Source organism: Mobula birostris, chromosome 17, assembly GCF_030028105.1.
Source record: "Mobula birostris isolate sMobBir1 chromosome 17, sMobBir1.hap1, whole genome shotgun sequence".
Classification (NCBI taxonomy): domain Eukaryota; kingdom Metazoa; phylum Chordata; class Chondrichthyes; order Myliobatiformes; family Myliobatidae; genus Mobula; species Mobula birostris.
The window spans coordinates 13,324,380-13,344,431 of NC_092386.1; the positions used below are offsets into that span (position 1 = coordinate 13,324,380).

The following is a 20,052-nucleotide window of genomic DNA, read 5'->3' on the forward strand; positions in this document are numbered from 1 at the left end:
TGTATATACCTAGGGAAATCCCACCTGGCGCCCACCTGGACGCCTCCCGCTAGGTTGGTTGCTGTACCCCTGCCACCCAGATCAGTCCCAAACATCAATCATCAGCCAGCACACACAGTATGTTGTACCAAGTACACTTTATAGATATTACTAAGTCTATGAAATTAATATCAGCTCGATACAGAAAAAGAAGTAATGGAAGAAGGCGCCAGAATTATCGAAGTTCAAGTTCTTCGTGCACAAGTTGGAGCTCAGAAAGTTCTTCGGGACCACCCGGACCCTGTCAACTCGCGGCTCAGGACCGCCCGGACCCTTCAGGGCTACCCGGACCCTGTCAACTCGCGGCTCGGGACCACCCGGACCCCGTCGACTCGCGGCTCGGGACCACCCGGACCCCGTCGACTCACGGCTCGGGACCACCCAGAGTGATCGACCGGAACCGGAACCTTCCCGCACATCCATCGTCCTCCCCGTCTCTCGTCCGACTCCCCGTCAAAACCCCGTCCCCAGTCATATGAGACAGCATTATCACCTCAAGAAATAATAACATGGACACCCACTGGCTAATAGCACCCTGCTGTCTGTGTTAACCCAAGCTAATGTCTAGCTAGAGACTTTCTCAGCATTTAACATAACGTAGAAGCCATTTTAATCCACATACGCAGCAGTTTAAAAGATTAACACAACAAAGAAGCCATTTTAAATTTAACATACAAAGAAGAGACCCCGTACACTGAGTACGGGGGCCCCCTAGGGCTGTGTGCTCAGTCCACTGCTGTTCACTCTGCTGACCCACGGCTGTGCAGCAATACACAGCTCGAATCACATCATCAAGTTTGCCGATGACACGTTCCCAATCTTAAATCAATAAAGCCAAATACAAGGGTTGCCCTAGTTCACAGCATTTTTACTGTTGGTGGTCTATGATTCAGCTCCATACAGTAATGTAGGAAGGAAGAATGCTCTATAGACCAAAAGTTGTATTTATAGATTGCAGTCTTCATAGGCTCCACTAACACTACTCAGGCAGTGGCTGATCTCCGAGTCGATGTCTTCTTTTAAGGACGGAATGCTACCGAGGTAGGGAAAGTAGTCTACATTTTCAAGAGTGACGTCGTCAACTTTTATGGAGGGCTGGATAAATGACTGGTTGGGCCATGGCTGATATAGAAACTGTGTCTTCTTTTATATTCAAAACAGGATCCAAGGCTCTATACAACTTGGCAAAGACATTAAGCAAACAGTACATTGGAGGTCTTCTTCAGAGTGTGTTGTTGTTTGCACAGTCAACTGCATACTAAAGCTCCATGATAGTGGTGGTGCTGACCTTGCTCTTGCTCTTGAACTAGCTGAGGTTGAAAAGCCTGCTGTCCATTATATACATGATTGAGATTCCCTGTGGCAGGTCCTCCCCCAGTGAGCTGAAGGATGGCAGGAATAAAGATGGCAGGTAAGGTGGATGCAATGACATAGCCCTGTTTGATTCCTGCCTTAATAGTGAAGGGCTCTAATTCAGTGCCACTATTGTTGAGTACTGTGGCTCATGCACCATGACGTGGCATCATGGCGTAGCCCCAGTATTCGTAAGTATCTGTCAGGACAACAATTTCTTGATCGTATCCGCCAGAGAGCTTTGTCAAATCTATGAAAGCCAAATACAAGTGTTGCCTTTGTTCACTGTGTTTATTTCCTGTAATTGGCATGCTGTGAAGATCATATCTGTGGTACCTCTAGATGGGCAGAAACCACACTGTGATTCAGGGAGTATTTCTTTAGATAGTAAAAGGAGTCATTTGAGAAGGATATGTGCAAGCACTTCGTCTGTTGTTGACAGGAGGGAAATGTCTCTGTAATTGCCATAATCTGCCTTCTCTCCCTTCTTGAATATGATCACAATTAGGTCAACCCTGAGTTCTGAGGAAAGTTGTTCCTTTTCCCAGACCTTCAGGAACAAAGCATGTACGTAGTGCAGGAGTGCTAGTCCACGTTCCTTAAGGACCTCTGGTGGGATCCCATCGGAACTAGTGGTTTATTAATTTTCAGGCTCCTGATGGCGTAACGAACCTCTTTCATACTGGAAGGTTCCTCCATGTCTTCTCTCATGGGCCTCTGGAGGATTTGGTTAGTAACCTCTGGTTCAGCAGTGCTGGCATGGTTAAGAAGTTCCTAAAGGGGCTCTCTCTATTGATTGTTGATATCTTTTTGATCTTTTAGCAAGTTCTTCCCATCTTTTGAATGATGGGGATTTAACTTGAGGTAGCTTGGACCACAGATGTATTTGCACTTCAGTACGCAAAATCAAAAAGATTATCTAAATAAAGAAAGACTGCAACTGAGTTAGCACAAATGTCTCCAGGATGAATCACATGAATTGCATGAATCACATAAAGCTCTAGACAGGTCATAAACACAAGAGATTCTGTAAATGCTGGAAATCCAGAGTAACACACACAAAATACTGAAGGAACTCAACATGTCAGACAGCATATATAGGGAAAGGAATAAAGAGCTGATGTTTCCGGCCAAGACCCTTCATCAGGTCCTGATGCTGCCGGTGCTGCTGACTTCCTCCAGCATTGTGTGTGGAGCTCTAGGGAGGTACTGAGTTTTAATAAAGGAAGCAAATGCCATTTTGGCCTACAATGCAAAGGAATTGGAGTTTAAAGATAGAGAGGTTTTATTGTAATCATACAGGATATTTGTGAGGTCTCAACTGGTCTCACAGTTTTGGCCCACTTATCTAAAAATAAGAAGCAGGAGATACAAAGGAGATTCACTAGGCTAATTCTTGGGAAGAGGGGGTTGCCTTGTCAAATAGGATTAAATTGTTTCCGCCTTGAAATTTAAAAAAACGAGGTATGAACTTACTTAGACATACAAGATCTAAGGAGGATTCTCAGGATGGATGTTGTGATGTTTTAATTAGTAGGAGAGTCTCAAACAAGGGGATATATATATACACACACACACACACACATATATACATACACACACACACACACACACACACACACACACACACACACACACGATAAAAATACATTATTTAAAACTCTTGGTGAGAAATTTTAAGTATTAAAGGTTTATGCAGAGACAACTATTTGGCATATAATGTCTTTGTCAGCTCTTGACAGGTGCTGACAAATTGTTATTTGGCCTCACACTTTTCTTATCATTGTATCTTCTGTTGCAGATCTCATATAAATGGAAGTTGTTTTGGACGAAGACATGCTATGAATGAGGAGTGCTCACCATATGGAAAAGCTGATCTGCTACCAATTTAGCAACAAATACATACATCTTGTTTTGGCAATGAGATCTATCTGTACTTTGTCTTGCTTCTTTCCACAAGATAACCAAAAATTTATTTGGAAGCACTTACTGAACAAAATTCCAATCTGGTATTCAATGTTAATATTTGAACAACTTATTTTTGAAGATGCTGCCATCTTGATTTTTTTTCCTTGATCAATAAGGAAATGGAGGCCTTCAAGTTCAGTAAGCATTACAGCCATTTTGCCAGTGTTGTTGTCTGTGAAACTGATATTTCAGGGGAAATACTTTTTTAATCCTTTTGGTGAAGTTCAATGATCTCAGCAAATATTGATGAATGCAGTCAAATTGGTTTATGACCATAATATCATTAATGAACAAGGGTTGACATTAATTCAGACCAAGAATAATGAAGAGTAACTTACACAGAATATTTATTATGGTAAAATGCCTGAAACCGGAAAATTGAAGGGGATGTTAAAGAGGTAACTTTTACATAAACTTTTAAACATCAGTTATCGTTGGGGCGGCATGGTAGCACAACGTTTTACAAAACAGCAGAAGTGGGTTCAATTCCTGCTGCTGTGTGGGTTTCCTTCCAGTGCTCCGTTTTTTTCCCACAGTCCAAAGACACACCAATTGATAGGTTAATTGGTCTTTATAAAGTTGTCCTGTGATCAGGCTCAGATTAAATCAAGGGATTGTTAGACATTGCAGCTCGAAGGACCGGAAAGGCTTATACCACACATTTATTAAGATTTATTTACCTCAATAAATATATGAAGCAAAGCAACATCTTGAGTTACAAACAGAGGTCAGACACACCGGGACTGTTATCCCTTGAGCAAAGGAGGCTAAGGGGTCAGCTTATACTTTATACTTTTACACTTTATTGTCGCCAAATAATTGATACTAGAGCATAAAATCATCACAGCGATATTTGATTCTGCGCTTCACGCTCCCTGGAATATAAATCGATAGTAAATATTAAAAATTTAAATTATAAATCATAAATAGAAAATAGAAAAGGAAAAGTAAGGTAGTGCAAAAAAACCGAGAGGCAGGTCCAGATCCAGGTCAGGATCCGTTCAGCAGTCTTATCACAGTTGGAAAGAAGCTGTTCCTAAATCTGGCCGTACGAGTCTTCAAGCTTTCAGAGGATCATGAAATTATGAGAAGCATAGATAGAGTAAATAATCTTTTCTCTCCCTCGAGGTAAGCAATCTTAAAATTCGAGGATATAGGCTTAGGGATCCACTGAGGGTGATGGGTACATGGAATGATTTGCCGGAGAAGCTGATAGAGGCAGGTACAATTACAATGCTTAAAAGACATTTGAACAGGTTCATGAATGAAAAAGCTTTACAGCATGGGGTCCCAACCTGGGGTCATTGGAATCCTTGCTTAGTGGTATTGGTCCACGCATAAAAAAGGTTGGGAACCCCTGCTTTAGAGGGATATGGGTCAAATGGAGGAAAACAGAATTAGCATAGATAGGTCAGCAAAGATAAGCTGGCCAAAGGGCATTCAGCTGTATAGCTCTATGAACCTATTCAAAGATGCTTTTTGCACCACAATGGTGTAGACAGTAGTTCATAGAGTTTAGTATTTCAACCAATGCTCTTCTAATAAGTCCGAACAGGTACAGAAAGCATAACACTAAAATACAAAAGATAATACAAAAATTTGGGGCATTATTTATTTTGAAGGTGGTTCTAATTAATTAATGTAAAGTACAACAGGATTGGCAGGTAGACGTCAACAGACAATTAATACAGAAAAATGCAAGGTAATTCCTTTTTGGAGGAAATATAACAGCTTACATACCAAATGGTGAAACTTGAAAGAAATAGAAGGTCAGAGATATTTTCCATTTTAGGCACATAAATCTTTAAGTGAATAGAAACACTGAAGATTAGGCTTAAAAAGCATGTGTGATCATATGTTTGATGAATAATTAAAAGCAAAAAGGTTCATTTTTCTGTATTTTACTTTAGAAAAGATTTCAAAGACATTGAAAAGGGTATGAAAAAGTTTAGTTATGATCCAGAGAGAGAACCATTAAAAGAATATCTGACAGAGCTGTTCAAAAATAAAAGATTGTTGCAACACAGAAATGTGGCATCAGAAATGCGGCATCAGAAATGCATCGGAAGCATTGTGAAAATGCAACTAGTGCAATTTTATATCAGAAGCAAATTCCCCTTTTAAAAAAATGAAAATGAAAATTTAGAAAAGGGATTAATTGTTAGTATAAAATGCAAATGTTTTTCAAAAGCCTTGGAATGGTCAAACAGTTTGTTTTGTCTGCTGTAAAATGGAAAAATTGCATAAAATAGTAAATTATGCAATGGGAGAATGAAAGTTTGGAATCATAGAAACAAAGAAAACCTACAGCACAATACAGGTCCTTCGGCCCACAAAGTTGTGCCAAACATGTACCTACCTTAGACATTATTAGGGTTACCCATGGCCCTCTATTTTTCTAAGCTCCATGTACCTATCCAAAAGTCTCTTAAAAGACCCTATCGTATCCGCCTCCACCACCACTGCCAGCAGCCCAATCCACGCACTCACCATTCTCTGCGTAAAAAAATTTACCCCTGACATCTCCTCTGTACCTACTCCCCAGCACCTTAAACCTATGTCGTCTTGTGGCAACCATTTCAGCCCTGGGAAAAAGCCTCTGACTATCCACACGATCAATGCCTCTCATCATCTTATAGACCTCCATCAGGTCACCTCTCATCCTCTGTCACTCCAAGAAGAAAAGGCTGAGTTCACTCAACTTGTTTCCATAAGACATGCTCTCCAATCCAGGCAACATCTTTGTAAATCTCTGCACCCTTTCTATGGTTTCCACATCTTTCCTGTAGTGAGGCAACCAGAACTGAGCACAGTACTCCAAGTGGGGTCTAACCAGAGTCCTATATAGCTGCAGCATTACCTCTCGGCTCCTAAATTCAATTCCATGATTGATGATGGCCAATGCACCATATGCCCTCTTAACCACAGAGTCAACCTGCACAGCTGCTTTGAGCGTCCTATGGACTCGGACCCCAAGAACCCTCTGATCCTCCACACTGCCAAGAGTCTTACCATTAATACTATATTCTGCCATCCTTTTCTAAATTACCTTGAGCAAAGTAAGAAGGCATTGCATAAAGGGATTCTGATCCGAATGTAATTATGGATGAAAAGGTTTTTTGGCGTATCTCCCTCTCACTCTCTCATGAATGTCCACAAGGAAATGAATCTCCGGATTGTATATAGTGACCCATATGTACTTCAATAATAAATTAACTTCGAACTTTGCCTGCTTTTGCAGGTTCCATGCCAAGGCTATAGACAACCACCTAGTGAATCTGCCATCTCCTCGGTCAGTTCTTCCGCATCAGTAAATGAAAATCAAAAAGAAAAAAAAAATTGCAGATACTAGAAAACTGAAATAAAAACAGAAAAAGTGGTTAATATTCAGCATGCCACTCCACATGTGTGAAAAGAGAAATGGGGTTAATGTTGCAATTGCAAGACTTTAAGCCAAAACTGGGTGAGAGAGAAAGCAACTTAGTTTTCACTTGCAGAGAAGGTGGTGAGGAATGAATGAAAGTAAATACATAAATTCTTAGAACTATTTAACATAAGCATGAACTTGCAACCACCACAGGTCAGCAAACACTATAATGGTTGCGTGACAGGCATCATTGTCAAGGTGCTGCCCATCCTGCATGTTCTCTCAAACACACTTTGCTGTATTAATAAACATAGAGATACCGCTGATGCTGGGAATCCAGAGAAACACACACAAAATGCTGGAGGAAATCTGCAGGTCAGGCAACATCAATGGAAAGGAATAAGCAGTCAATTTTTTGGATGAGACCCTTCTTCAGGACTTGGTCCGAAACACTGGTTGTTTATTACTTTCCATAGATGCTGCCTGACCTGTTGAATTCCTCCAGCATTTTGTGTGTGTTACTCTTTGCTGAATTACATTGCTGAGCCTGAACTCTCTTATCAGCTAGTCCAAACATTAAGCAAACTGGCACTGTCCAATCAAAGATAACAGCAGCTCCTCGGCAGTGCCTATGGCCCATTATCAACCATTTCCACTAATCTTAATTGTACATGCCAAATATTTAATTCTCAAAAACTCTGAGAATGTCAGACTGAAATGTCCCTTCAATATTTTCACCATGCCATCAAGCTAAGTTTCATTTTTCAAAAGCAAATGGGCTTATCAATATATATCTTCTGCTTTATGTGTTATTATGTGTGTACATAATAAAGAACTTCAGTTATCAGTGTACAATTCGGGCAGTTCCCCTGGAACCTGAAGTCACGTTGGTGAACTGGTTGCACACGCTCGGGTCAAGCTGAAGTCATGACTGTTAATAAATGTGCCAGCAATTTTTTTCCCACGCTGTTTGACTTTATTGAAAACAAACATAACACTTAGTTGCTTGCCTTCCAGGTCTCGTGTGAGACTACACTTCTGTATTCTCTGCCACCATTATCCTTTAGGAACATGTTCTCTGGAATGGACAAATGGATGGATCCATTTACTATTCAAAGTCACTGACAAATCAAACACACCTGCCACTGTCACTGTTATACATGTAGAGCTCCATTCCCCAGTCCCCTGGCTTACTTTGTGTTGCTAAAATTACAAGCGAATAGACAAAGGTAGGGCTGCCTGCAGAACACCCAGAATAAGAACCAGGCTCATTATCACAAGTTTCAAGCAACTTCTGCAGATTTATCATTGACCTTCACACTATAGTATCAGAACCAGGGATATTTACAATATTCAATTCCATTCATAAATACTTGGTGAACCTGGACAATTTTTGTTTTGTTTCTTTTTCTTTTCTGTGTTTGGGGGGGGGGGTGCGGGTGGAGTGATGGTCTTCCCTTTTCAACTCCCATGGCTTTTCTGTGTTTTATGGCTATCTGGAGAAGGCTAATATCAAAATTGTATTGTACATGCATACTTTGACAATAAAAAGATCCTTTGAACTATTCTTTGCTCCTCAGATCTTCCACTTCTGATGGATTATATTACCCTCCACATTCTTTCCTCACTTTCTCTTTAATACATGCACAGAGGAATGCCCCTAATTTCTCTCACCAAGATTGTAAAGGACACTCACAATAAGGCAGCCTATTATCCAAGGAATTAGTCTAAAGCATCTTCCTCCAATGGTAGTATATCCTTTCTTAAATAAGGGAACCAAACTGGCCAGCAGACCAGCGAGAACGAGGGCTAGTGGCAAGACCAGAGTTCAAGGCCTATTGTTTCGGACAGATCATTGGCGAGTCTGGAATATGCGACCGAGTGTTCAGGTACTCGTTCATTAACATGAGCAAGTGGTGGGGCAATACTGAAGATCGAAGCCAGGAAGTTGATCAAAAGTCCAAAAATCAAGAGTCAAAGGCCAGAACCCCCAAGTCTGCAGATCCGCTGGGGAAGTCAAAGGCCCAGTGTCTACGAGTTCCCAAGTCTGCAAGAGGCTGAAGGCTGAAGATGGTCTGTCCTGGGATAAGAGGACAGTGTATGTGTGTAGGTGGGTGGGCAGGTAGAAGGAAGGAAGAAATGGGAATGTTTTGCTGCTGTTGTTTGATATGTTCTGTTCTGGTGAACATTGTGGGCATGCTATGTTGGTGATGGAATGTGTGATGACACTTGCAGGCTGCCCCCAGCACATCATTGGGGTTTGTTAGTTGTTAACACAAACAGCAGATTTCACTGCATATTTCAATGTACATGTGATAAATAAATCTGACAATTATAACAATACTTCACCAATAAAAGACAAAGTGAAATTTGCCTCTTTAATTACCTGCTTTTTGCATTTAATGCACACAAACACTGATATCCTTCTGCACTTCACTCACTTGCAAACTCTCTCCACTTAGATAATAGTCTGCTTTTATACCTCGTTCCCAGTGCAAGGCCCCACACTTTTCCACAAGAAACTCACCATCCCCATACCGTTAAAAACAGCCACATCTCAGCATGCCATCCCACACGTCATCAGTAAACTTAACTTCAGCACCTTACATTCTGCCCCTTCCTCCAAGTCATTAATATAGACAGTAAACAACGGCAAGACAAGGACTGAGCCTTAGGATACTCCATTAGTTATGTCTCTCTAGTCTGAGAAAGTCCAATTTATTCAAGCTCTGCCGTCTGTGCGATGATCAATCTCTATTCATGAGTTTTTAATCATGTGCACTAGTCTTTTACACAGCACCTTATGAAATGTCTTATGGAAATCCAAACACATGACATCAATCGATTCCCCTTTATTGACTCTGTTTGCTGTACCTGTAGCAAATTTGTCAAACATAATTTCCCTTTCATGAACCCACAGAACGATAAGTGCTTGTAACTCAATTGATTAAAATGATTGCAAAAGTAATTAGTGCATGTGAAGTGCAGTAACCGGCAGAGCTACAGAATTACAGTAATACAAATTGGAGCAAACAGGTTCATCCATGAGTACATGAAGAGCAGGGGTTTGTCTTATTCTGTTTTGGGCGGGCATCGGGGAAAATGCATGTCCCTGTCATAGTGAGGACTAGGCCTCAAGCTGCAATGACACCTGCTTATAGCTGTCAGGGAGAGGCGTCATGGTTGTAGCTCAATCGTAGTGATTGAGGTGGTGTGGCGTGGTGTCCATGCTGGAATCGGTACGTTCACCAGTGTCTACTCCGCAGAAGACAAGCTGGATTGTGCTCGACTACAGATTGCTCCAGTATCCATGGACTCAGAGACTTAGACTGTATTTTTTGTGTGACTACGTTTTATTGCTATCATGTATGTGCTCGATATCTGACGTGTTATATGCCTTGTGTTGTGTATGACTGCTGATACTGTGCTTTGCACCTTGATCCCTGAGTAATACTGTTTTGTTTGGCTGCATTCATGAGTATTCATGTACAGTTGAATGACAATTAAACTTGAACCTGAACCTTAACCTAGTTTTCCACAATTTCTATTAAAAAATATTAAGCATTTGAAAAGGCATCTGAAAATTCAAGGGATGAATCTGTGGAGCAGGAATCATAATTCTAAGGAGACAAATGAAATACTATTTTTGGGACAGGCTGGAGTTTTGATAACAGAGAATACTGGAGACAGCTTCCTTTACTGAGCAACCGTTAACGAAAGATCACTTCTAGCCAGAAGTCACTGGGTGAGAAGAGAAAAGGAACTGCAATCTGAAGAGACAGAATGGCAATCAATAACAATCACTATTGAAAAGTCTGCAGATCAATACAAGAAAATAAGAAACTGAAGTAGAGGCAAGCCATTCATTCCCCTGTGCTAATCAGTACTTTGTTCTGTGGCAATTTTATATTCTTTGATTTCTCAACATCCAAAAATCTATCAATCTCTTTTTTGAATATACTCAATAACTGAGACTACACACATTACAAATGACATTCCACCCTCTAAGGGAGGGAGGCAAAAGAAAAGAAACTTCAGACCAATTAGCCTGATTTCAGTGGTTGGGAAGATGTTAGAGTCCATTATTAAGCATGAAGTTTTGGAGTACTTGGAGGCCCATGATAAAATAAGGTAAAGTCAGCACAGTCTCCTTAAGGGAAAACCTTGCCTGACAAACATATTGGAATTCATTGAGGAAGTAACAGGTAGGATAGACAAAGGGAAATCAGTGGATGTTGTTTACTTGGATCTTCAGAAGGCTTTTAACAAGGTGTCGCACATGAAGCTGCTTAACAAGATAACAGCCCATGGTATTACAGGAAAGATACTCACATGGATAAAGCATTGGTTGACTGGTAAGAGGCAAAGAGTGGAAATAAAGGGGGTCTTTTCTGCTTGGCTGCCAGTGACTAGGAGTTGCAAGTGTTGGTGTTAGGACTGTTTCTTTTCATGGTATATGTCAATGATCTGGATGACAAAATTGATGGCTTTCTGGCTAAGTTTGAGGAAGATACAAAGACAGGTGGAGGAGCAAGTAATGCTGAGGAATCAGGGAGTCTGTAGAAGGACTCAGACAGATTGAAAGAATGGGCCAAGAAGTGACAGATGGAACATAGTGAAGGGAAGTATATGGTCATGCACTTCAGTCGAAGAAATAAAAGTGTTGACTATTTTCTAAATAGAAAATTCAGAGGTGCAAATGTTCTTGGGAGCCTTCATGCAGAATTCCCTAAAGGTTACTTGCAGGTTGAGTCAGTGGTAAAGATGACAAAAACAATGTCAGTATTAATTTGAGAGGTCCAGAATATAAAAGCAAGGATACAATGCTGAGGCTTTGTAAGTCAGACTACACTTGAAGTATTGAGAGCAGCCCTGGGCCCTAAGAAAAGATGTGCTGGCATTGGAGAAAGTGCAAAGAAGGTTTCTGAGAATGATTCCAGGAATGAAAGGGTTTAATGTATGAGAAGTGTTTTTTGGTTCTAGCCCGGTAATCAAGGGAGCTTAGATGAATTGGGAGGGGGGGGGGAGAGAAGAGGGGTTCTCATTGAAACCTACCAAATATTGAAAGGAATTTCTTAAGCCAAAGGGTAATGCATCTGTGGAATTCATTGTTATACACGGCTGTGAAGACCAAGTCATTGGATATATTTAAAGTGGAGGATGATAGGTTCTGGATTAGCTAGGACATCAAAGGTTACAGGAGAAGGTAGGAGAATGGAGTTGAGAGGGATAATAAATCAGCCATGATGGAAGGATGAAGCAGACTTGATGGGCCAAATGGCCTAATTCTGCTCCTATTGTCTTAATGACTTATCCTACCAAGATTCTCTTTCCATCAGTGAAGAGATTTCTGGTCTCAGAACATAATTCTACAGAGTACAGCCTCAGTCCACTTAATATCTTCTCAGACAATGATCGCTCCATCCCTGGAATCTTTTTGTTGAATATACATTGCATTCCCACAATCATAATTCTATTCCTCCTGACATGGGGACACCAGATTTGAACAAGTGCAGTCTTAATGAAGTCTTTTCTGATTACTACAAGCATCCTGTTGTGTATTGTTAAAGAACACATTCAAGATAAAGTAGAAAATTGTTTGGTGGGAGACTTGTACTCAATTTTTGTGACAACCATTTATAAAATTATAATTGATAGAAAAGGAAAAGGGAAAATACAACCAAAAGCTATCATGTACATAGAAACACAGAAAACCGACAGCACAATACAGGCCCATCAGCCCACAAAGCTGTGCCGAACATGTCCTTACTTTAGGGCTACCTAGGCTTACCCACAGCCCTCTATTTTTCTAAGCTCCATGTACCTATCCAAGACTCTCTTCAAAAACCCTGTCGCTTCCGCCTCCACCGCCGCCACTGGCAGCCCATTCCATGCACTCACCACTCTCTGTGTAAATACTTACCCCTCACATCTCCTCTGTACATTATTCCAATACAGCACAATTATTATAAACCTACTTTCAAGTTACCAGTTATGGAAGGTAGAACTTTCACATTTTGTACACCAAAAATTCTTACTTTTAGTTGAATATCAGTATTTCGGTTCTCAATAAATTACAAACACAAACAAGAAATAGCCACCGAGCAAATGTAGGATCAATTTATACACAAATAAATCAATGCTTAATTTTCAACTTCAGAACATAATATCCCAACTTACTTGCAATTTAAAACAAATTTCAAATTTCACTAGAAAAACACATAAAATTGAACTTATACTTGCATGACACACACTTGTAAGTCAAATCCTATTGTATGACTGGGCATGCTTTATCAATACTTTAAACTCTCACTTGGGTTACAGGACAAATTATTGAAGGTGTTGAAACAAAATGAGATGCATAAAGTAAACGTCAATCTAAGCAAATACGACCAGTCCTCAGTCACACGTGCTAAATATGCAATATTATAGTAGTGAAGTATGTTTGCTAACTTGGAACCAAATTTCTAAAGTACATTTTAATGCACATGCTCTCCTACATTGCATGCTTAACACATGCAATCAAGAACAAATTTCCACCACGTACGTTCATAGAAAATACTGAAAATTCAGAAAAGGTCTGAGCTCATGGCAAACCAAACTGATCATCTTATGTAAATCTCACAAATTTCACCTTTCTTAGTTAATTAAAACTGTAAGTAATAACAGTTTGATTTAATTAACATTATTAAATAATATAACTACTTCTAGCTCATATACTATACAAGTAAGTAAAATGACAAGAAAGAATTGCCACAGCCAGCTCATAGGTTATAGGAAATCACATAGACACAATAACTGAATCAATACTTGTTTGAGGTATGTGCAAATAAGAGACAAAAATAACTTACTGTAAGAATATTTCATTGGATGAAGACTAAATGTTCTGTTAAAAAGTTCTGGCATGTTTGAAATCACGGCTGTTTTTCATGTGTATTGGTTTAAATTTGAAAATATAATGCTCCTAACTTTTATTTCTATGGATTTCACTAATTTTAGAACTCTTGTTTTATTGTGATACTGAAAGTATCATAATAAAGTTCTAAATACTGTTTTAAATGTCCACATGTATAGGTGACAACCCACTTCCTCAATTAATTCAGTGACTGACACAAGTACATTAGAATGCTTTAAGAATATTAAACCGAAGAAAATTAATTCATTATATCAGCATTACTTCTTTTAATTTATAAATTAAATCAATACATTCTCCAAATAAAATACTCAATGGGACAATGGTTTATAATGGGAGTATGAATTACTAAAGCAGGTTGATATTTCACTTACCTGCCCGTAAACAACTAAAATCAATTACATGTACAACTGTTTTGAAACAATTCCCGTATTTTCAGTAAAATGTTCAATGGAACATAATGTATTTATCAAAACTTCTGAGCTATCCAAGAAGTATTTATTCAAAATACAAAATTGAAATAGCTATTAGACATAGAACTAAAGACTCTCAATTTCAGCACAGTCAAAGACTGAGCCTTGATTTTCCTCAGTACTGCAAGAAGCAGCTCTCATTTTAAGTATTAATCAAATCCTATAGCTAAGAAAATTTAAACTTTAAATTCCCTGGGCTCTAATAATATACAAAAGTGAGGAACTTCACTGAAGAAAGTACTTCAAAGATTTATGAAAGGTTAAAGAGATAAAATTGAAAGAGACAAAGTAACAATTGTTAGGATCTATTCAAAGATTAAAAGTGTGCTTTTAATTGTCACATGTACATTGAAACGTCGAGTGAAATGCACTGTTTGCGGCAAATCAAATCAGCAAGGATTATGCTGGTCAGTTCTTAAGGTCTGCCCTTCTTCAGCGCCAACTTAGCATACTCACAACTCACTTCAATTTATTCATTTTAATATGTACCTCTTTTTTAACAGAATGCTGTTAATTTCATTCATACCACCTTTACTGAACAAAAAGAAACTTGGAAATTAACTTTTAAGTATTTTTTTTGGAGTGTTCTTTCTTTTGGACATCTTTTTGTAACACATCTAAACTTATAATTGCAAATCAGAACACTATTACAGCCCACTAGAGACCTCCACTGAGCTGGCCAAATAAGTCAATACTGTATAGGCAGGAATCTGTCTCCAAAACTCGGCTAGATTAAGAATTGAACCTAGTCATTATAATTCAAATGGATCAAGCCACTGAACGTCAACAGCATGAAACAGAATTATAATCAGGAAATAGCAGCCACAATTTTGACTTACATAATCGTGAAAGGCTTTTGCTTCACTAGAATGCTCACACGTTTCTCTTCTTTCAGGTGCTGCACAGTAGAGGTCCCAAAATACACTGCAAAAGATAAAACTTTTATGAATAATGCACCTAGCTTTTTGAAATTATCCTCTCAATGTTCTGCAAAATATTTAACATCAATAACTAATTTAAGAAGTCACTGCACACAAACCTATACATTAGTTTTCTGCTAAAAATTACTTTCATCTTTTTTTGAGCATCTGAAATGTACCAAAGGTTGAATATATTCCAAAAAGGTTAGTTTTAATACAAGTCAAGAGTAGAACAATTTAATTTTACTAGTTTGTTGCCAAACCACACTGAAGAATATCACTGTAAAACAGCAGGGACTGTCAAACAATGCAATAGGGGTCCCTTTTTTGACAGTTTATGAAAGAACTGAAAAAAAAACTTTATTTTTAAATAACACAGACTTAACTCAAAACAACACATGTAACAAGACTACTTGAAGAGTCATGGTGCAAACTCTAACTTTGCATCATCTAATCATCAGGGGACAATGTTTTACTGGTCATAATAAACAGTCACAGGCCAGCCTGCTGAAAGAAATACATTAAAATCACAAGCACTCATAGCAAACTTAAGTGTCAACTGTAAGAAAGAAGATTTCATCAGCGGCACACAACATTGGCTAATATGTACAACTGGCCAGAATTTAGAGTAAATATTAGAATAAAATTTCTTGCGCAGTTCCTCCGACCTTGTCTACTGTACTCTGTGTTCCCGATGTGGTCTGCTCGACATTAGCAGATCACATGTCTGGTGTTTAATCTGCATAGTACCTGCATACACTGTCTCTAATGACCATCCCAAACTGCCAGCTGTATGCCATTTCAAGCTCCCTTCCCATTCCCACCTGGACCTTCCCAAGCTGCTGAGTTCCTCCAGCAGATTGTTTTATGCTAACTGTGAGGCTGACTGCGTCCAAAGTTAATTACTCATTAATTAGACCACAACTTGGAGCAGAGTGAAGATAAACGGATAAACAGAAAAAAATACAAGTTGTTGCTCAGAAAGACTACTCTTTCATATGCATACAATGTTCCAATATTTGGTTAATCGATATGGACTAAATTCACCAGCAAAAGTTAGGGACCTTCCATTTTAGCATGATGTAAGACAATTTCACCATCTCTAAAACTTTAACTCTTAAGGGATTACAAACTCACAATCCTCTAGCTTTTTAATTATTGCTGCACGTAGGTTTTACATTTTTTTATTTCTCCATTCTATCGTTTTCCTCTTTATCAAATCTTTTTTCACATTGTTCATTTAATTACCCAAGTTGACATTGTGTTTCTCAATCCCACAGTCCATGAATTCCTAATCCTACATTTTTAGAACTTCCTGGTTCAGACTGTACTATTTAATAAATATTCTTAAATATGATATTTGATGAATGGAGAAAGCAAAATCACACACAGACACAGAACAGTACAGCACAGCACAGCACAGGAACAGGCCCTTCAGCCAAATGTTTGTGTCAAACATGAGGCTAATTTAAACCTGCCAGTTTGTACTCTTTTCCTTTTCCCCCACCTACTTATTCTGGCATCTTCCCCCTTCCTTTCCAGTCCTGATGAAGGATCTCAGCCCAAAATGACTGTCTATGCCCCTTCCTGGATGCTGCTTGGTCTGCTGAGTTCCTCCAGCATTTTGTGTGTGTTGCTCAAGAATTCCAGCAGCTGCAGAATCTCTTCTGTTTATGTCTAAGTTAAACTAATCCCCTTTGCCTGCACATGACACAGATCCATCCATTCCCTGCATATTCACACAACTAATTAAAAGCTTCTTAAATGCCAATATCATATCTTCTACCTACACCCTTGGCAATGCAATCCAACCACCTACCATTTTGTGTAAAAATGACACTTGTCCTGCACATCTCCTTTAAACATTTCCTCTTTCACCTTTAAGATAAGCCCTCTAGTGTTTGACATTTCTAACCTGGGTAATGCTGGTTAGCATCTGTGAGGTGTGGTAATAACAATGAAGCATTCTGCCCAAGTACTGCACAGTTATATACCTGTCTTAATGACCAACAACAAAGTTGAACCATGCATGAATGAAAGAAACATGATGAAAGAAAACAGCATCCATGTTAAGGACCCCACCATTCAGGCCATGTTCTCTTCTCATTATTATCATTGGGCAGGAAGTAGGGAAGCCTCAAGTCCCATACTACCAGATTCAAGAACAGTTATTACCCCACAAGTATCAGGTTCCTGAATCAGTGTGGATAACTTCACTCACCTCAACTCTGAACTGATCCACAACCTACAGACTCACTTTCATGGACTGTACAACTCATGTCCTTGGTATTATTCTTTTTTTTATTTACACAATTGGTTGTCAGTTTTTGTTTACACATAATTTTTAATGAATTCTATTGTATTTCTTTATTTTACTGTAAATGCCTGCAAGAAAATGCAATTCAAGGTAGTATATAGTGACATGTATGTACTTTGATAATAAATTTACTTTGACCTTGTAAGCCACAGAAGTCAGTTCCAGATATGTGCCAGTGGCCTTTGTATTTGCCAGGCTCCTCCATGCAGTAATACACCAGATGCAAGGAGGTGGCAGGAATAAAATGCAACCACCTTGCAATTTGCTGTATATATATCTTATTTTTCAATGCAATTAAATAATTTAAGACTCAAAAGCATGCCACAGACAATTGAATATTTGCTTGCCTTCTTGCTCAGTCCCTAGGTGCCCTGTAGAGGGCACCACACTATTTAATCTCCCATTTGGAGCAACATTTTTCAGAAGTTCCTGGAGATAAAATGGACCAGGTCAGTCTAACAAATAATGACTGGCAGCTGTTCCAACACCTATGGTGAATTCTCAACCAGTATTTCTGAAATGACAACAAATTGCTTGGTCTCAGTATATTTAGTGCCCAGCGCTGAAGAGCAAAATTAATTTCAGGCAACACAAAAAAAGCTAGAAGAACTCAGCAGGTCGGGCAGCATCTGTGGTGGGAATTTCAGGTAGAGACCTTTTATCAGGACTGGAAAGAAAGAGGGGATTTAGGCAGTATAAACAGATGGGTGAAGCAAGAGCTGGTAAGTGAGAGGTCGATCCAGGTGAGGGGGCTGATAGATAGGCTGGTGACGGAAAGTGAGAGTGGGAATAACACAAGAAGCTGGGAGGTGATAGGTGAAAATGACAAAGGGCTGAAGAAGATGGAATCTGATAGGAGAGGACAGTGTCCCATGGAATAAAGAGAAGGAGGTGAGGTGGGGAACCAGATGTGTGGACAACGGGCAGATTGAGAGTGCAGGGGAGGGAAAAAGAAAGAGGGTGACAGGGCCGGTGAGATAACAGAAAACAAATAGTATGGGGAGGGGAACAGAAGGGAGTGGTTACCATAACTTAGAGAAATCATTGTTGATACCATCAGGTATGAGACACCAAGGCGAAATATGAGGTAATGTTCCTCTAATCTGTGTCTAGCCTCAACCTGACAGCAGAGGAGGCCATAGGCAGACATACTGGTATGGGGAAACTAATTTCAAGAAGCTCCGATTAACAACATTACCCAGCTTATATGGGAAAAATTACCACAACCTGTGTCAAACAAATGCAACCCACTTCCTTCAAGCAGCTGAGAAGATATATGAACCAAGTAACCTAACACTTTGATGGGAAGTGCCCTCTGCATGCCACATCTACTTACTCTCACTCACTCTCCAAACAGACCTGTTTATAGCTGGAGTCAGCAGTTCCTGAGCATTCTCCAAAGCCCTGTAGTTAGTGACGGACTGGATTCAGCCACTATGCTGCTCAGGAGTATAAAACCAATGCCCTTATAAAAAACACAAGAGATTTTACAGATGCTGGAACTCCAGAGCAATACACACAAAATGTTGGAGGAATTCAGCAGGTCAGGCAGCATTGAGGGAAAGGAATAAAAACCTTACTGGCTGAGGTCTTTTATCAGGTCTGGACTTCATATAGAGAAGTTCAGAAGAAACGAAAGACATTTTATTAGAAAAATTAATTAAACAGATACACTATTAATAAAGACAATTTTGCGTAAAAACTCCAATGGTGTTCAAAGCAGCATTAAATGCACAATTGACCTGCTCACACTTAGAAAAAGACAGAAAACCTACAGCACAATACAAGCATTTCTGCTCACAAAGGTGTGCCAAACATGTCCCTACCTTAGAAATTACGAGGGTTACCCATAGCCCTCTATTTTTCTAAGCTCCATGTACCTATCCAAAAGTCTCTTAAAAGACCCTATCACATCTGCCTCCACCACCATTGCTGGCAGCCCATTCCAAGCACTCACCACTCTCTGCTTAAAAAACTTAACCCGACATCTCTTCTGTACCTACTCCCCAGCACCTTAAACCTGTGTCCTCTTGTGGCAGCCATTTCAGCCCTGGGAAAAAGCCTCTGACTATCCACACGATCAATGCCTCTTATTATCTTATATATCTCTATCAGGTCACCTCTTATCCTCCATCACTCCAAGAAAAAAAGGCCGAATTCACTCAACCTGTCTTCATGTCCTCTTTTCCTCATTGTTTGCAATGACTGGCAATCACAGGCATCAGTGATGCACATCAGGACACTATATTACCTGTGCAGTCCTCTTCTCTGGAAATGCATGAACATTTAAGATCCTGGTAATTAGCAGCAAAGAGGGCATTCAGCCCCTCCAACCTGCCCTACTGCTTAAACAGCTGAGGCAAAACAGGCTGTGGCTGCTGGGACCTGTAGCAACACACAATCCGCTGGAGAACTCAGCAGGTCAAGCAGCAGCAGTGGATGCAAAGAAATTGTTGATGTTTTGGATTAAAACCCAGCATCAGAATAACAGACAACATCTGATTTGAATGCAACTTGAACTTTGCATTCCCACATACCTGCAGAAATCATTCACTCTTTTTTAATCAAATATCTATTTCTGTTTTAAATATTCAAAAGACTGCTTTCCCCCACTCTATGAGGAAAACAGTTCGAAGGGCTCAAGGTTTTTCCCAGAGAAAACTATGTGACTGTATTATCTTTTTATAACTTTTTTTCTGATT

The 20,052-nt window shown here is 39.5% G+C and overlaps 1 protein-coding gene across 5 annotated transcripts in view; it reads right to left on the reverse strand.

Annotated features, from left to right (window-relative positions):
* Positions 1-20,052, reverse strand: part of ssbp2b (single stranded DNA binding protein 2b) — a 324,475-nt gene that overhangs the window by 201,770 nt on the left and 102,653 nt on the right. For all 5 annotated transcript variants that reach the window (XM_072281282.1, XM_072281281.1, XM_072281279.1 and 2 more), the window contains exon 4: positions 14,953-15,037. In XM_072281282.1, coding sequence (XP_072137383.1) covers positions 14,953-15,037 — 85 coding nt within the window. The remainder of the gene's footprint in view (positions 1-14,952; positions 15,038-20,052) is intronic.